The following is an 18,986-nucleotide window of genomic DNA, read 5'->3' as shown; positions in this document are numbered from 1 at the left end:
AAGAAGGAAGAGGACCAAAGTGGATGTCCTAGCCTCCAGATGCTCTGGACAGGGGTCGGCGGTCCCATCTTACCTGCGTCGATGGCACACGGGTAATGGTAGCGGAAGGAGCAGCCTTTGTTGTAGCAGCCCAAGGTGGCGCCTGCCTCCTGGCAGTGGGAACATTTCTGAAAGGGAGGAAGAAGTCAGGCATGTCAGCATCGCAGATCCACCTGTCTCCTCCAGGCCTTCCCTAGACCCCATCGGACAGCCCTCAGCACACGTCTCTGTGCTTACAGCAGTTTGTGGTGGCAGGATGGGCCGGTCAATTTCTAACTGCCACTCAGTGACCACACCATGGAAGGAACTCAGCAGCAAGTTTTATGCCAGGCCTCACAAACGTTCACAAATAAATGAAACAGAACAACACTGATGGGGGGGGGGGGGGGGCAGCCAGCCCGCTTCTGGTGTTCCCGCTGTCCACAGGCCCGCATGCTCGCCCGTGCTCTCCTCACTCCTCACCGCTGTCTTCAACTGCCTATAGCTCTTGCCTGTTTATTCTGCTGTGGCAGTCTGGCGGACGGGGAGAGGGTAAGATAGTAAAGTTATATATAAACCTTTTAGAATTAAAAGTGGAATTTGGTTTCAGCTCTTATATTTGTAAGATTTTATTTTTATTCTGCTTATCCCAAATGTCCAATACAAGTATATTTCTCTTTTCAGAAAATATGGGCTCCTGTGTGCAAATGGTATTTTTATACACAAATCCTATTTTAAATGCACTAGGAAACCTGCCATGAGTTTCTGGCTAAGTGAGACACTATTCTGTAATTGAGATGCTCCTCCTTATATGGTCAGGTGTTCTTAAAGCGGGGCACATCTCTGTCACCCTATGACATGGCTGCTGTGCGTGCTCAATACTGTCAGCATAAGAAATGTGTCTTATCAACAATAAGCTTAATAATTGATAATAACTCGCTTTCCACAGTGCTCTTAGGCCTACCTGGAACATCTGTTACAAAGGCCTGTGAAACGCAGTTTCTTTCCAGACCTGATCTCGCTGAAGTAGAACTTCAGCTCTGCCATGTCCTACATTGCTGTAGAGGTGCAAGGCACAAAGTCCTGCCTTGTTTCCTCAAGGGGAGACAGGCCACAAAGCGTCTTGCTTCCAGCTGTTTGGCAAGCTGAGAAAGAACTCGCTTTCCACAGTGCTCTTACAGCCTACCGGTTGTAAAATTCAACCACAATTGCCCTACTGAGGAAGGACGCAGACTCTTCTGGTGGCCGAGGCACACCCAGGTAAGGCTACCTGGCGGGTACAGACCCTTGCTCCTGATTCTAGGAAAAAGAAAGTAAAAGTGCTTCCTAAGCGGTTACATTTGTGTAGAACGGCACCCCCCCACCCCGCCCCCGCCACACATCTGCACCCTTCCTGGGACAAAGTGACTAAAGGGTGCCCTTCTCTCTCTCTTCCCACACAGAGGCAGGCCCCGGATGCAGCCTCTCTGGGGTCAGTGTGGCTCACAGGCCTCCAGCAGTCAGGAACGCCTCAGCAGGAGTGGAAGTGCAGCTCACCTGGATGGTGCTATGGAATGGATACCTCCAGGCCACTGAGGCAGGAGCAGATGACAAGGAGCTAGACCAAGCCCCCCTTATGCCAATACTGAGGGTAAAACCACAATAATGCTGGCAACAGTGCAGCTCACCATGCGTCAGGTGTCACTGTATGCAACTGACGTGGAATATCTCATCCAGTCCTTATACTGCCCTGTAACGTCCCCTGCTCTACAGACGAGGTGCCTGAAGCACCAGAAGGGGAAGCCAGAGCTCCAGGTCAGAGCTGACCCAGCTGACCACCACCCCAGCTTCCTGCAGGGACATGTGGGGCAAGAACAAGGCTGTAAGACAAGTCCTTCAAGAGCTTTGCCTTCCTCTCAGAAATGTTTACCGTGTGCCCTCACACTCTTGCCAAGAAATAAAAGATCACCTGGCCTAGAGTAAACCAAGGACAGTGGCAGCACTTCGGGCAACCCTAAACTTTATCTACTTCTGTCAGTGCCACAGAGCACCTTCCGAACAAAGGTTTCAACATCAACCAGAGGGGATGAAAGGAGGCTGATCTGTCAGGGGCCTACCTGCAGCCATTCCTGCTATACCACTTCTTACTAAAGAGCCCCCAGTAGTCAGCTATCCAGAGGGCTTGTGCTCCAGGCCCTCTCCACCCTGGGGGGTGAATCCCAATTGAGAACGGGTGTGCCAAGCATTTCTGGTAGGAAAGTCTACAGGAAAAGGAGCTCCTGGACAAGTTTCACCTCCCTTAAAGAGGGACAAGAGGCAGGAATAGGTCATTTTCTCACTCAGCCTCTGTGAGGATGGCATCTGTTGCAACCATCTTGTCACCAGGAGAAGACAGTTCTGAAGACAAAGCCCAACCTGTTGAGGACGGCAGAGTGACAGGACAAAGCGAACTGAGATCCTTGTGACACTGTTGAGCACTAAATTAACCAACCCCAAGACCACCCCATCGCCAGACTTGTTGGGGGAGGAGACCTTTTTAAAGAAAAAAAAACTCTTTTTAGCTTAGTTTTGTAACTTGCAGTCAAAATATCCTAATTGATGCAGGAAGGGCCCTAGCATTTGAGGCACTGCCGTATAAGGTTAAGTGTGTGGGCTCTGGAACCTAGAGTTCCCTGGTAAGTGACTCCACCACTTCCTATATGTGTTCTTCGCCAAATTCCTCACCTCTGTTTCCTCCCACCTGTTTCCTCAACCTGCAAACAGGGACCTAATGCTACCATCCCCCTCAGAGATGCTGTGAGGGTTCAATGTGTCAATCCAGGCTTAGAACAGTGGCTGGATACAAAACGCTCAGTAAAGGCGACCCAAGATGATCATGTGCCAGACACACACTAGACGCTCTCCACAGACCACCTCAGCAGAGGAAGCTGCAGAGCAGCCCTGTCATCATGCGTGCTTGCAGATGGGAAAGAGAAGCGATCAAGCTCGGGTCTGAACAATGTCTGCTGCCTTCCTACCACAACACGTGCCTCTGTCCCCTGCAGGGCTTCCCAAAGCTCCCTGCCCTGAACCAGCCCACAGACCACAGGTCCCATCTTTTTTGAGAAAGAAACTCATCCCCCATCAGGTGATTATATCAATAAAATGATGCTTGCTTCTTTCAATTAAAAAGCACAATTAGTTTACTATGTTGCATCCACAGGAGAAAGACCCTGCATGGTGTAATAGGGCCTTAAAGAAAGGACCTGAAAGAGTTGAGTTCAGTGGTTCTCAAAGTATAATCCTTGGACCAGCCGCATCAGCATCACTGGGGAACGTGTTAGAAACGCAAATTTGGGGATTCTGGGAAGATGGTGAAGTAGGGAGCACTGGGAATCTCTCTCCCCACCTGGATAACAATTGCACTGGCAGATGGGTCTGATGTAACTATTCTGGAACTCTGGCACACTTGAAAGCTTGCATCTTCCAGGGGAAGACTAGGACGGCAAATTGCAGTTAATTTTGGTCAATTTTAGCTCTTACACAGTAGCAGTTACCCATCTCCCATTCCCAGCAAAGTGGCAGGCAGCTGTGGACAGCATCCTGGAGCAGCTTGCAGACACCTGGTGGGAGCTAGTGTGGGCAAAAGGAAACCCTGTCCTCCAGGTACTGGGGATCTCTGCTCTGACTGCTGATTACTGCTTCTGATCAAAGAGATGGAGACAATCAGGCAGCCATTGCTGTTGCATCTTCCCCCACTGTTGCAAGCCCCACCCCTCAGGCTGAAGTGACTCCCAGGGGATTTAAAAGGCTGCCCTTCCCCTGACTTCATTTTTTGCTTTATCCCCTTTTGGGAGCCAGATATTAAAGACTAGGACATCCAAAAACATCAACATATATGGGGAAAATTAGAAAGTGACTGTGCATTCCCAGGGAAAGGCTCAAAAAAGACCTCAAGTTTATACCTCAGGCTGATCCTAGGCACAGAGACAGACTGCAACAATAAAAAAAATAAAAAGGGTAACAACCCCCCCAAAAAACCAAACTCTGGGGAAAGGGAAGAATTTGATTTCCAGAGTTACCACATTATGAGATTCAAATGTCCAGCATTCAACAGAAACTCAGAAGGCACACAAAGAAGAGGAAAGTATGGCCCATTCAAAGGAAAACAACAAATCAACAGAAACTGCTCCTGAGAAAGACCTAACGGCAGATACACTAGACAAAGACTTTAAAAGAACTGTCGTAAAGATGCTCAAACAACAAAAGGAAGACGTGGAGAAAGTCAAGAAAACACTGTGTGAACCAATGAAAATATCAATAAAGAGACAGAAAACCTAAAAAGAAACCAAAAGAAATTCTGAAGCTGAAAAGTACAATAAGTGAAATTAAAAATTCACTACAAGGATTCAGGACAGATTGCAGTAGGCAGGAGAAAGAATCAGTGAACTTGAAGACATCAATGGAAATTATTGAGTCTGAGGAACAGAAAAAAAAAAAAAGGTTAAAAAAAGCGACCAGAGCCTAAGGGACCTGTGGGAAACCACTCAGCAGACCAACACTGGCCACTGTGGGGTTCCTAGAAAAAGAAGAGAAAGGGATGGAAACAATTTTGGAAGAAATAATGACTGAAAACTTCCCAAATTTGATGAAATACATGAATATAAACATCCAAGATGCTCAACAAAATCCTACTAAGATGCACTCAAGAGATCGCACCGAGACACATAAATTTTCAAAAGCCAAAGAAAGAATCTTGAGAGAAGCGAGTTGCTACAAGGGATCCTCAGTACGATAATCTGCAGATTTCTCATCAGAAGCTTCGGAGGCCAGCAGACAGTGGGCTGACATATTCAAAGTGCTAAAAGAAAAAAACTATCAACCAAGAACCCTATATCCAGCAAAACCGTCCTTCAAGAGTGTGGGAGACGTTAAGACATTCCCAGATAAACAAAAGGTGAGGGGAGTTTGGGACCACTCGACCTGCCGTGCAGGAAATGCTCAGGGGAGTCCTGCAGGGTGAAATGAAAGGACACTAGACGGTAACTAAAAGCCATATGCAGAAATAAATATCTCAATACAGGTAAATACACAGGCAATTATAAAAGCTAGTATTATTGTAACCATGGTTTGTAACTGTACTTTTTGTTTTCTACGTGATTTAAGAGACTAATACAGTTAAACAAAAAAAAAGCAATTATTAGTACAAAGCTAGTATTACTGTAACTTTGGTTTGTGACTCAATCTTGTTTCCACATAATTTAAGAGAATAACGCACTTTAAAAAATTTTTAGTTTACGTTTTTGGCCACACATATACACAATGTATAAAGATGTAATTTTGTGACATCAACAATGAAAAAGGATTGGAGCTGAAAAGGAACAGTGTTTTTTGTGTGTGTGTGAGGAAGATTAGCCCTCAGCTAACATCTGTGCCAGTCCTCCTCTACTTTGTACATGTGACGCCTCCACAGCACGGCTGATGAGTGGAGTAGGTCTGCACCCGGGATCTGAAATGGCAAACCTGGGCCACTGAAGCCAACTGTGTGGACGTTTAACCATTCAGCCATGGGGTGAGCCCCTAAGAAGAGAGTTTTTATATGTTACTGAAGTTAAGCTGATATAAATTCAAATTAGAATGTTACAATATAGGGATAGTAAATGTAATCCCCATGGTAACCATGAAGAAAAGAGGTATCGAATGAATAGAAAAGGAAATGAGACAGGAATTTAAACTTTTCACTATAGAAAACAGTCAACTAAACATAAAAGGTGGCAGTAATGCAAGAAACGAGGGATAAAAAAGCTATAAGGCATACAGAAACCACCAAATAGCAAAGTGACAGAAGTAAGGCCCTATTATCAGTAATTACTTTAAATGTAAATAGATTAAACTCTCTATTCAAAAGACAGAGATTAGCAGAATGGATAAACACTCATGATTCAACTATATGTTGTGCACAAGAGACTTACTTTAGATACAAAGATACAAATAGATTGAAAGTGACAAGATGGAAAGAGATATTCCATAACCAAAGAGAAAAGGAAAGGCTGTACTAATATGGACAAAATGGACTTTACATCAAAAAAGGCTACAAGACAAAGAAGGACATCATATATTAATAAAAGGCTCAATGCAGCAAGAAGAGATATAAACATTTACACATCTAATGACAAACCATCAAAAAATATGAAGCAAAACCTGAAAGAATTGAAGGGAGAAATAGTTGTACAATAATAATTGGAGACTTCAATACCCTACACTCACAATAATGGATAGAAAAATCAGAGAGAAGATAAGTAAAGAAACAGAGGACTCAACACAATAAACCACTAGATCTGACAGACACACAGGACATCCCAACTACCAACAACAGAACACACGTTCTCCTCAAGTGCACATGGATATCTTCCTAGGTAGTCTGTATGGTGGGCCACAAATTAAGTCTCAACAGATGTTAAAAGACAGACATGCGGAGTATCTTCTCTGACCACAATGAGATGAAGTTAGAAATCAGTAACTAAAGGAAAACTGGAAAATTCACAAAATTGTGGAAATTAAACAACATACTTTTAAACAATCAATGGATCAAAGAAGAAATCACAAGGGAAATTAGGAAATACCTAGAGATGAATGAAAACAAAACCCAAAACTTACAGAATGCAGCAAAAGCAATGCTAAGGGGGAAGTTTATAGCTATAAATACTTACATTAAAAATAAGAACAATCTCAAGTCCACAACCTAAGTTTACAACTTAAGGAACTATAAAAAGAACAAACTAAACCCAAAGCTAGCAAAAGGGAGGAAATAATAAGGATTGGAGCAGAGACAAATCAAACAGAGAAGAGAGGAAAAGGAACGAAACCAAAATTGGTTCTGCAAAAAGATTAACAAAATCGACAAACTTTTAGCTAGATGATCTAAGAAAAAAAGGAGAGAAGACTCAAATTACTAAATCAGAAATGAAACTGGGGACATTACTACTAACTCTACAGAAATAAAAAGGATTATAAGAAAGCATATAAGGGGCCAGCCCTGTGCTGTGCTTTGGCGGCCCAGGGTTTTGCCAGTTCGGATCCTGGGTGCAGACATGGCACCACTCATCAGGCCATGCTGACGTGGTGTCCCACATGCCACAACTAGAGGGACCTGCTACTAGAAAAGATACAACTATGTACCTGGGGGCTTTGGGGAGAAGAAGGAAAAAAAAAAGAGATTGGCAACAGATGTTAGCTCAGGTGCCGATCTTAAAAAAAAAAAAAAAAAAGTACTATGAGCAACTGTATAGCAACAAATTAAATAATCTAGATGAAACAGACAAATTTCCAGAAAGACAAAACCTACCAAGACTACATCATGAAGAAATAAAATATCTGAACAGATTGATAACTAGTAATGAGATTGAATCAGTATCAGGTATCTCCCAAAAAAGAAAAGCCTGGGACCTGATGGCTTCCCTGGTGAATTCCACTAAACATTTAAGGAACAACTAATACCAATCCTCATGAAACTTTCCCCAAAAATCAAAGAGAAGGGAACGTTTTCAAAATTATCCTATGAAGACAGCATTATCTGTTACCAAAACTAGACAAAGACACTACAAGAAAAACAGTCTACAGATCAATATACTTCATGAACATTGATGCAAAAATCCTCAGCAAAATACTAGCAAACAGAATTTAGCAGCATATTAAAAGGATTATACACCATGTCCAAGTGGGATTTATCCCTGGAAGGCAAGGATGGTTCAACACAGGGAAATCAATCAACACTACGAAGAAAACAACCATACGATCATCTCAACTGATGTAGAAAAAATATCTGACAAAATTCAACACACTTTTATGACAAAAACACTCAACGAACTAGGAATAGAAAGAAACTACCTCAACATAATAAAAGCCAAATATGAAAAACCGACAGGGAATATCATACTCGATGGTGAAAGATGGAAAGTATTTCCTCTAAGATGAGAAACAAGGCAAGGATGCCTGCTTTCACTGCTTCTATTCACAATAGTACTGAAAGTTCTAGCCAGAACAATTAGGAAAGAAAAAGAAATACAAGGTGTCCAAACTGGAAAGGAAGAAGTAAAATTATCTCTGTTTGCAGAAGATATGATCTTACATGTAGAAAACCCTAAAGAGTTCACCAAAAAACCTGTTAGAACTAATAAATCCAGCAAATTAGTAAGATACAAAGTCAACACACAAAAATCAGCTGCATTTCTATATATGAACAATCTGAAAAGGAAATTACAAAAACAACTTGATTCTCAATAGCATCAAAAAGAATAAAATACTTAGGAATTAACAAAGGAAGTGAAAGACTTTTACAATGAAAAATATAAAACACTGCTGAAATAAATTAAAGAAGACAGGAATAAATTAAAACACAACCCATATTCATGGATTAGAAGACTTAATATTATCAAAATGTCAACACTACCCAAAATGATCCACACAGATTCAACGCAATCTCTGTCAAAATCCCAATGACTCTTTTTTTTGCAGAGACAGAAAAACCTTTTATCCTAAAATTCATATAGAATCTCAAGGGACCCTGAATAGTCAAAACAATCTTGCAAAAGAACAAAACTGAAGGACTCATACTTCTTGATTTCAAAACAGTACAAAACTACAGTAATCAATAGTGTGGCATTGGCATGAAAACAAAGATAGATACCAATGGAATACTGAGCCCAGAAATTAACCCTTGCACAAATGGCCAAATAATTTTTGACAAGGGTGCCAAGATCATTAAATGGGGAAAAGGTCAGTCTTTTCAACAAATGGTGCTGGGAAAACTGGATCTCCACATGCAAAAGAATGAAGTTGGACCCTTACTTAACAACTTATACAAAAATTAACTCAACGTAGATGAAAGACCTAAAATGATAAAACCCTTAGAAGAAAACACAGGACAAAAGGTTCATGATGCTAGATTTGGCAATGATTTTTTGGGCTATAACATCAAAGGCCTACATAACAAAAGAAAAAACAGACAAATAAGACTTCATGAAAATTTAAAAACTTTGCACACCAAAAGGCACTATCAACAGCGTAAAAAAGGCAACCTACAGATTGGGGGAAAATATTTGCAAATTGCATATAAGATAAGGCGTTAATATCAGGAATATATAGAGAACTCCTAAACGACTCATTTCAAACATGAGCAAAGAACTTCAATAGACATTTCTCCAAAATAGATATACAAATGGCCAATAAGCACATGAAAAGATGCTCAACATCACTCATCATCAGGGAAATGCAAATCAAAACCACAATGAGATATCACCTCACACCCATTAGAATAGTTAATATCAAAAAAACAGGAAACAGCAAGTGTTCACAAAGATGCAAAGAAATTGGAACCCTTGGGCACTATTACTGTAAATGCAAAATGGTACAGCCACTGTGCAAAACAATACAGCACAAAATTACAAATAATTTTAATTTTTCCTCAAAAAATTACAAATAGAATTACTATGTGATACAGCCAATTCTATTTTTGGCTATATACTTCCCCAGAATGAAAGCAGAGTCTCAAAGATATTTGTACACCCATGTTCACAACAGTATTATCTACAATAGCTAAAATGTGGAAGCAACCCAAGTGTCCATCAATAGATGAATGGATAAGCAAAATGTGGTATATCTGCACAATGGAGTATTATTCAACCTTAAAAAGGAAGGAAATTCTGACATGCTACAACACAGATGAAGCTGGAAAACAATATGCTAAGTGAGGTAAACCAGTCAGAAAAAGACAAATATTGTATGATCCCACTTGCACGAGGTACTTAGAGTAGTCAAAATCAGAGATACAGAAAGTATAATGGTAGCTGTCACGATCCGGAGGGAGGCAAAAATGGGGAATACTGTTTAATGGGTAGGAGTTTCAGTTATGTAAGATGAAAGAGTTCTGGAGACGGATGGTGATGATGGTTGCACAACAATGTGAATGTATTTAATACCACTGAACTATGTACTTAAAAATGGTTAAGATGGTAAATTTTATGTTAAACGTATTTTACCACAATAAGACTTAAAAAGGAAATGCAAATTCTCAAGCCCCATCTCAATCTGTGCTGTAACAAGTCTCCAGACAATTCTGATGCACAATACAGTTTGAGAACCACTCGTCCAGTTTCAACTCCCCAGGTTTTTAGATGAGGAAAACAAAGACATAGAAAGATGCAATGACTGGCTGAGCTAGGTTTCAGGCTTCCTGGGAGCCATTTGGTGCTTTCTACACTACACTGCTGTCTCCTACAGACCAATGTGGATGAGGCGGTGCGAGAGGCAGAAGTGCCCCCAAAGGTGTCCAACCTCATCCCCAGAACCAGTGGCCCGACAAGCCACAGGGCTGCGCAGACGTGACTACGTCAAGGGTTGTGAGACGGAGAGTGTGCTGGATTATCCAGGGGCCCCAATCTAACCACAGTGGTCCATAAAGTGAAGAATCTCCCCCAGAGGCAGTCACAGCTGCAAGCCTTAGGGAGATGTGATGATGGAAGCAGGGTCAGAGATGCAATCCGCTGGTTTTCAAGATGGAGGAAGGGACCACAAGGCAAGAATGTGGGCAACCTTTACAAGGTGGAAAATCCAAGAAACCAATTCTTACCTAGAACTTGTGACCTACAGAACTTGTAAAACAACAAGTTTGTGTTTTAAGCCTCTAAGTTTGTGGTAATGTGTTACAGCAGTGACAGAAAACTAATAAGTGGGGATTTCCTGAGAATGTCATAATAAAGAAGTGACTGCTCATTTTCCCTTTACAATCTTCAATGCAAGAAATTCCTCCCTCATGAAAACACCTACAATTTCACTTACTTTTTCTTAGGCAAATTCTGGCATGAGATCAGTGACAATGGAACTACAAAAGACACTGAATCTGTCTTCAATGCTCTTTTTTCTGGTTCAAGAAACAGGCTAGAAGCAAAAGTGATGGCTGAAGATTACATAACTAGAAGTACCAAAACTTAGAACTTCAACCTTTTTTCTTCTGAACCCCAAGTTCAACATTCTTTTTGTTTTGCTGAGGAAGATTTGCCCTGAGCTAACATCTCTGCCAATCTTCCTCTATTGTGTATGTGGGTTGCCGCCAAAGCGTGGCCACTGACCGATGGTGTAGGTCTGTGCCTGGAAACTGAACCCTGGCCACTGAACTTAACCACTAGGCCATGGGCAAGCCCCAAGTTCAACGTTTTTTATACCATACCATGCTGCCTCCTAGTCTCCTTTATTCACTCAACTATCCAACATCTGAAAAGTCTTCCTACGTGGCAGGTGCCAAAGACAGAATATAGTAACTTGTGTCTAGAATATCCTGTTTCTCTTCTCCCCTTCTACCCCCAAATCAACACCAGGCGAGTACCATTTACAATTACATTTTGATTCTTTACTTTTTACCTGAAGAAACTATTTACACTATCATTCTCCCATAATACAAACAGTATAATAAAGTCACTGTACAGCTAAATGTCCTTTGGTTTTGACAACACTGTTGTTGCAAGTTTAATGATCTTCATCCCTAGGAGGTAAGTCCACACAACACTGCTCCCCACACAAAGGAGACACACAGTGGGGCTTACTTCAATCATGATTTCTAAATCGAGGTATTTTTTTCATACAAGCAACAGCCCAATCTTCTCAATAGTGGATTTTTCATTTACTATTGAAGGGAATAAAGGTTATTTTTAAGCAACTCTGACAAGAATCCTGTATTTCTTGATACTGTAATCTTGGGAAATGAATTATAAAATGTAGTCTTACTGTTTGGATATGTTTAAATGGAAAGTGGCCAAACACCCACCCTGATCCTTTCACCAGCCCTTGTCACTGTCCCAGAGGCAGGACTCACTGACTGGAGGTGGCAAACTGCAGGAGCCGAATCATCGAAGAACAGTTTAATCCATATCCGACGAAAGCTCCAAGAGGGAATTTTTCCTGCCTTTTCATTCACAGAAAGGCTCTTTCCTATGAGATGTAACAGCGACCTGAATAATCGCTCTGTTTAATGAGCATCTTGAAGCAGCCTCAGAGCACCGAAGCATTTGGGTCAGAGTATTATTAGTGTTGATGGTGATCGGTTCTGTCTGAGCCTCATAGATCACACACGTTGCCACTACTGCACCGAGATGGCTTTCATCCAGCACTGCCCACACTTTTGCTCACGCTTACAGTATTTACTAATTCATGTTTGTCCACCTCCCCTAAACTGTGAGATGCATTCTTGTACCCCCAGGGCCTGGCACACTGTAGAGCTGTAAAAATGGGCCGATGGAATGAACGCAATGCAATGTCTGACAAATTTGAGAGCTTGGAGAAAACTAACGAGGTTACTCTTCAACCTGAGTTAAAAAGCTGATGCTGGCAGAGCTTGAGAATGTGGAACAAGGTATGCGTTAATTTTCGGCCAACAGCAAGAGCAGTTTTTTTCAATTATGCCTTCTCTATCTAGGACAGAAGCGGTGCCACCCGAGCAATCTACTCCAGCTGGATGGCAGTGCGATCGTCTACGTACAAGGGGCTGCCCTTCAAGAGCCTGGGAACATCTTTCTTTGATCCAACTCTGCACCCTATCAATTTTCTTTCAAGAGCACGTTAAAGCATTGGCCAAAGCAATACATATAAAGCCCTGTGTGTTTTGGGTCCTTGCTTCCTCCAAGCTAATCTTCTTAGGTTCCCTCATGAAAGCTCATGAGACCAGCTGCAGCGTCTTGCTGCTACCTGCCGTTCTCACAAACTTAGGAGAAGGGCTTGGCGCCAGCCTCTGGAACCCAGCCCACAGCCCAGAGCACCACCAAGGCTTCAAAGCCGACCTTGAGGGGCCAGAGAGATGCCTGACTCTTCTTAGGCCCATTTATTCAGTCCTATGAGAGGTAGAGTGCATGGATTTACAAGTTGCATTTATGCCCCATAGCTGTTCCAGCAAAAGCATCAACTTCAGAAACTGTATCCATTAAACACACATCTTAATAAATTCTGATACCAGTGTAAATGCCAGTCACTCATATTAACAGTATTTACTGGCTAAAGGCTAATTATGTGTACCTTAAGACAAAATTTTCCAGTTTGATTGGCTTTTTAGAATAAACGCGGATGGTCCAATGTGAACATTATGCAGGTGCGAAGCAGCACAGGGGCTGCTGAAAAAGAATCTGAGGGTTTCGGCTCTTGTGTAAATGCCAAAAAAGTCACCACAGCAATTTTATCATCTGTAAAATGAGGATAACAATATTTGCTTTGCCTTCCTCATAAAGTTGTTGTGTGAAATAACTGTAAAGTGTTTCACAAGCTAAGAGTTCCATAATTGTACTTATAAAAATATATAAAAAATATCTTCATCTATAATGTGTCATACTTTTGGCAATTATTGCTGTCAAAATTAGACACAACACATACCAAGTAGGATCTATTAAGACAAACTAAGTTAAAGAATTATTTTTTGGAACTATTTTTTTCCCTTAGAATATGGCCTGAACATCTGCTGTCACACTGTCTTTTTGTAACTTTAGTTGCTGTATGTTTCAATAGAATTTCATCTCTGAGGGTGTGTATGGTCAACTCTTGCCCAAGTCTCTGAACTCTACATCTCTTAGCGGCTATCCACTATTACTTTCATTATATTTCTCCTCCTAATCCTAACCTTGAACAATAGAAATTAATGGGAATTATTTTTGATGTTTCATGAAGCACTTCTGCATTGGAAGGAAAGGTGCTAAATAAATGAGGAATCAAACCACACAATTAAGTTCAAATTAAACACTGGCAGGTCAAAAGCATTGAAAACCACCCCGAAAAGGCATACTAAGCACAACCAGAATGAGGAAAAGTGCCCTGCAGGCTGGTCTGCTGCACTCTGCAGATACTACCCTTGCGTGTAGTGTGGAGAGCAGACTCAGGCTGCCTGCACCAGTGTCACGTGCCATGCGCTCCCAGCCTGTCTCCACCCTTACGTAACCCTACTCACTCACGTTACAGTAACCTAGAATAACTTCCACCACTGCTTCTGGGTCCCACTGTCACGAGGAGCCAAGGCCCAGCAGGTGGTACTACTCCTCAAAACACACCTAGAGCCTAACAGCTCATCTTCTCTGTCCCCCAGGACACAGCCATCTGCTTCCCATCAAAGCCAGGAGAGAAAATACACACGCACAAACTGTCTTTAATCTGATCATTTTTCAGATATAAAAATAATCTGGAATAAAGAGATCCATTGAGACCCCCATTCCCCTCCCATAAAACCCCCAATCAAAAAGTAATTCTGCTGCTGACCCTGAAAAACGGTAGTTTCTCTGGGAAAGCTTTTCAAATCACATGACAAATCTATAATAATTGTTTTTGTGGCTAAGTGAGTGGGGTTCAGGGGTGGCTGGGCTGGAAGTGGAGTAAGGTGCACAACAGCCTGACCAAGGTCAAAGCCTAAGTGCAGCTGTCCTGGCAGTGTCTCCCAGTTGCATCCCCGGCCTCCGTTTCCATCTCCGAGGAAAGCCTGTCCCTGAATTCCCTTCCTATTGTCTTTGTATCAGGAGAAGGCTTTACACTGAAGTTACGATGCTCTGAATCAGGCTAGAAGACTTGGGATTAAAGCACTTCTTTCTTCATTAACAATATCCTTCCTTGTCTTTCTGCGCTTCATCTGTCAAACAGAAGAGGCCAGGATTTAGCCACGACTTCGGGCACATGAAGAGTCTATTTAGAGCACATATGCCTTCATACAATGCATTTGTTCATTTTATCATTCAGCAGTAAAACTTAATAGGCCTAAGACGCAGCCGTGGAAGGATGTCTTCTCTCTAGAAGATTCTCTCGTACCTTTTTGTTGTTGCTGTTTCACAAACCCAGATTTACACATTAGGTGCGTTGGAAGTAAGGCACAAGTGTAGCTCCATCAGATGGGAAGACAACCACTGGCTAATAGAGGTGAAAAGCCAGGCTGGTGCTTCTTTATAGAATCACAAAGTGCGAGTTGTTCTATTGAATATGAAGAAAGGATTTTGACTTCCTAATGAGCTGCTCTTGAGATTTTTAATTTGCCTTATTAATATGTCAATTCTGACCCTAGTGCATACAACTGCAAAGTCTAAGAACTAGAAACATGGATTGGAAGAACCTTAATAAGAACTCAATCAGTTTGGTCTTCACCAGCTCCGCTTTCCCTACTCCTTATCCATCCTCTAACATGCTGATTTCTCCAGAGGTTGTAACAGACTGTAGATCAAGGTGCCTTTGATTCTCAGTGGTCTCTGCTTTGATATTTAAGCTTCCTTAAACGGTATCAACTTCAGCAATGAAATAATCTTTCCTTTTTACTCACGTAACAAATTTTTATTGCATGCCTATGCAGAAGGTGATGGGGCTGCACTGAGGATGCAAAGTCCACCTAGCGTCTGCCCTCAGGGAGCTTACTTTCTGGGGGTAAGAAATAAAAACTGTAATATAAACAGTACTGTAGAGCTCAAAATGTAAGTGCAGCTGCTCTGGCAGTGTCTCCCAGCTATAGGTCTGGCCTCTGAGGGTAGTAAAGGCAGCGTCCTAGTGACACTAGAGGTAGTGGCTCCGACCTGGTTAAGGAGATCAGGAAAGCATTCTTGAGAGAGAGTTGCCTGAGCAGAGTCCTTGCTGGGCCAAGGGGCAAGGGAAGATGTCCAGGGCAGAGGGAACAAACTGCCTTTTGGGAACAAGCACTCAGGGTGTGGAGGGTGACATGGCATGATTCCGAAGGGGTGGGGAATGAGGGGCCAACAAGGCTGTTGCCGGCTTAGTGGTGTCATGGGAGAGTCTGGGTATGGGAGAGGAAACGTATACGAGAGGCTGCATTTAGAGGCACTTCAGAGAAAAAAGTGACAGGACCTGGTGACGAGCTACAGCCATGGGGTCAGTGAGATGAGTCGCAGTGAGGCTGCTGTGTGGCAGTGTAAGCGACGTGCTCACTCGGCAGGCACAGTGGAAGCAGGTACCAGTGCAGCAGGATGCTGACGAGGCGAGGACACACGTGGCCCCCGCTCTGACAGCTACTTACTCTTAGGAACATTTCACTTAACAGAATAGAATGTTTTGGACATTCAAAATCTCAAGTGGAATGATCAGGAATGGATTTAATTTCAAGTGGCATTTTCTGGCTAACTGAGGGTAAAGCTAGAAACCCTTTCAGGAACACAGTCTAAGCTACTTCAAATTAAACTGATTATTCTTTATTGCCTCAGAGTAATGATTCTATTATTAGGAATATTCTTGTAAGATACTAGGTAGAGACTAGGCTTTATCAAAGTGACCCCAAGATAGAACTTAAAATTTGCTTTTAAAAGTAAATCTTTGTTAGCAAGTTTTTTCCTTATCATTGTCTTGTTTATCCTAAAGTTAACATGAAAAAAATCCAGTTATGGACACCTTCCAGTTACTCAGCTGATATCTCCCATATTTGTCTTCCTTATATTCAGTGGGGTATCATTTTCTTGGTTCCTGCCTCAAATACAGGCATCCAAAAAGAGGCAAAGACATGAAACGAGAGAAAGCCAGGTGGAAAGGAGGTTCTCGGAGGCCTCTGCTTGAGCCCAGCTGTCCAGCGACGCTGTGGTGGAGGGGCACCTGCGGCAGAGGCGCTCCCCGCGAGAAACGAGACCGACAGCTGGCCCTGCCTCTCACCCGCTATATCAGCTTGCGAGAGTTCCTTTATTTAAGCCTCAACTTTCTCAACAGTAAATGGGGACAATACCCAGCTGGGAAAAAAGGAAGAGAGTGGAGAATCATTTAAGAAAACTGATTAGGGCAAAAACACCCCCTGAATGTGCTTGACAACAAAGGAAAAGAATAATTTTTAAATGACACGTATGATATTCCTAAGACACTCTATAAAAAGGGAGAGGGGGGAGTCCCAGCAGAGATCCCACAAGGAATGGACGGCCCCTGAGCAGCCAGAGGCCCTGGACTTATCTGCCAGGCCACAGGCAGCTGGAGACAGGCAACAGCACAGACGCCCAGGAGGAGCGGGCTGTGAAAACAATCCACCGCTAGTGACTCAAGTTAAACCCAGCTACGCCGCCACTGACGTGCATTTGTTTTGAACATGTATCTTTGTATTAGAGCATTTTTCACAGGTCAGGCACAGCGTTTAACCCCTCTTTATGCCCACCTTCAGTCACCTGTTTTAATATGGACACTTGATAGTAATGTCCTCTAAACATGTACCAGAACTAGTTCAGGTACTAGTAATTACTTACATCAAGGTGCCCCCAAAGCCGAACCAGTTTATAATTATCACACGTGGAATGAACTTCAACTGCGGATGTGGCAGGCACAGGCACTGGCCAGTCACAGTGGATTTTAAAGTCCCACAGTTTCCGAACTCTCACTCTCCTGGGTTTACAGTCTTCAAGTTTGAATAAGTTTATGAAGGCATAACAAAGCAAAATAAGGCAATTTCCAAAATAAAATGCATCCATTTGCCACAATTTAAGTTAAAATCAGTCTTCACCTCTCCTTCTAGAATATTAAAACTAGGAGGCTGGTTTAATCGTTTTTCTCTTGCATAAAACGTAAATTGCTAACACACAGTCTTCGTACCTCCACCTATCAGAAAGTCAACACACCTTTCAGTAATGATGTTTCTTTGGGCTAACCAGACCTGGGTTTTTTCCTGAAACAGCTTGCCTTTTATCTTACCCACAGGCACATATATTACATTAAAATAATTCTAATCAGAGGGTTTCTTTTACAGCTGAGAAGGCTGCAACTTTGTTACAAACGTTATATATTTTGTCTAGGGGAGTTTTTACCCATCAAGAAGAAAAGGGATTTGTGCCCTTTAAGAAGTGAGAAAGGTGGGGCTCCAGAGTCCAGGAGGGTTAAGGCGGTAATTAGCAGTTGGCTCTGAAGAGCAGCTGAGAAGCTGAGCAAAGGGCCCTGCTGAGCCGGGCAGGGGGAGGAGCCCCGTGGCAGCCCTGTGAGAAGAAAGAGAACAACCTTTTCCCCACGCACAGAGAGAAACGCTTACAGCCAGAGTTTAAAACACTGCAATTTAAGTCGCACGAGACCACGTACTAGCTTATTTTTATTTTACCCTTTGCTCAAACACTGAATTGGCTTATAAGGAGAAAGGATTGTCTTCTGTGCTTTCTGAATCTAACAGGCATCTTTTAAAAGAAATTATCTGCCAGGAAAGTGACTCTTGGTATAATCCTGCTTCTCTCCACGGCTCATCCCACCCAGGAGTTGGCTCTATGCTGCCAGAAAGCCAACTACAGGGAGCCGCTCATCCACAAGGTGCCCATATTTAACTACAGTTTACGGTTTCAGTAGGAGAAATGACAAACTTGCTGCCACAATAGGCCTCCTGTAACGAGATTTCAAATCTGCGCAGCTTGTACCGTAGCTAAAGCTCTGATGCTGCAAACTCTGGGCTCCAGCGGTCCTTTCCCTTCTGTTTACCACCTCTCTTCCTGCTTGCGTTTGCTCTACCCTTCCTTGACCAGATCTACTTCCACCTCACCAATCCTCTCATCTGCTCAGCTTCTCAGCTGACCAACTGAGTCCAGACAAGTCAAAGTCTCGTCAGGCAAAGCCACTCTGTTCCTGGAAGTGGCCGGTTCTTCAAGGGCGAGGGCAGTCTGAAAAAGGACAGGCAGTGGCGGTACTTTTATCCGGGTGCAGAGTTTCAGCAGATAGGAACTTGCAAAAACTAGGATGTCTTGGCATATTTAAGCCACTGCCAATACAACTATCCATAGGGTCACTGGTCCCCACACTCTAAAGCTAGCCTGCCAGATCCCACCAACCCTCTCAGGGGGCTTTATGGGGCTACTAATGAGGCGATAACGTGTGGGACCCCTCATAGGGCATTTCAGGTTACCCCACTCCGACAACAGTGCTTTTTAATTCCTATGCCTTTTCTTCCCGGAAACCTTGCACTGGAAGGACAAACGTGATCTAAACCTAGAATGTAAACTTTGGTCCCAGTCAGTTGACGAGCTTACGATCTAGCTTCAGTTGACGAGCTTACGATC

The 18,986-nt window shown here is 42.7% G+C and overlaps 1 protein-coding gene across 4 annotated transcripts in view; it reads right to left on the bottom strand.

The window, feature by feature from the left end:
* The window catches only part of TCF20 (transcription factor 20), a 103,570-nt gene that overhangs the window by 16,860 nt on the left and 67,724 nt on the right, over window positions 1–18,986 (bottom strand). For all 4 annotated transcript variants that reach the window (XM_046646085.1, XM_046646086.1, XM_046646087.1 and 1 more), the window contains exon 3: window positions 74–167. In XM_046646085.1, coding sequence (XP_046502041.1) covers window positions 74–167 — 94 coding nt within the window. The remainder of the gene's footprint in view (window positions 1–73; window positions 168–18,986) is intronic.

This window comes from Equus quagga, chromosome 19 (genome assembly GCF_021613505.1).
Source record: "Equus quagga isolate Etosha38 chromosome 19, UCLA_HA_Equagga_1.0, whole genome shotgun sequence".
Classification (NCBI taxonomy): domain Eukaryota; kingdom Metazoa; phylum Chordata; class Mammalia; order Perissodactyla; family Equidae; genus Equus; species Equus quagga.
The sequence above is the reverse complement of the archived record's forward strand: the minus strand, read 5'-3'. Positions and strand labels throughout refer to the sequence as shown.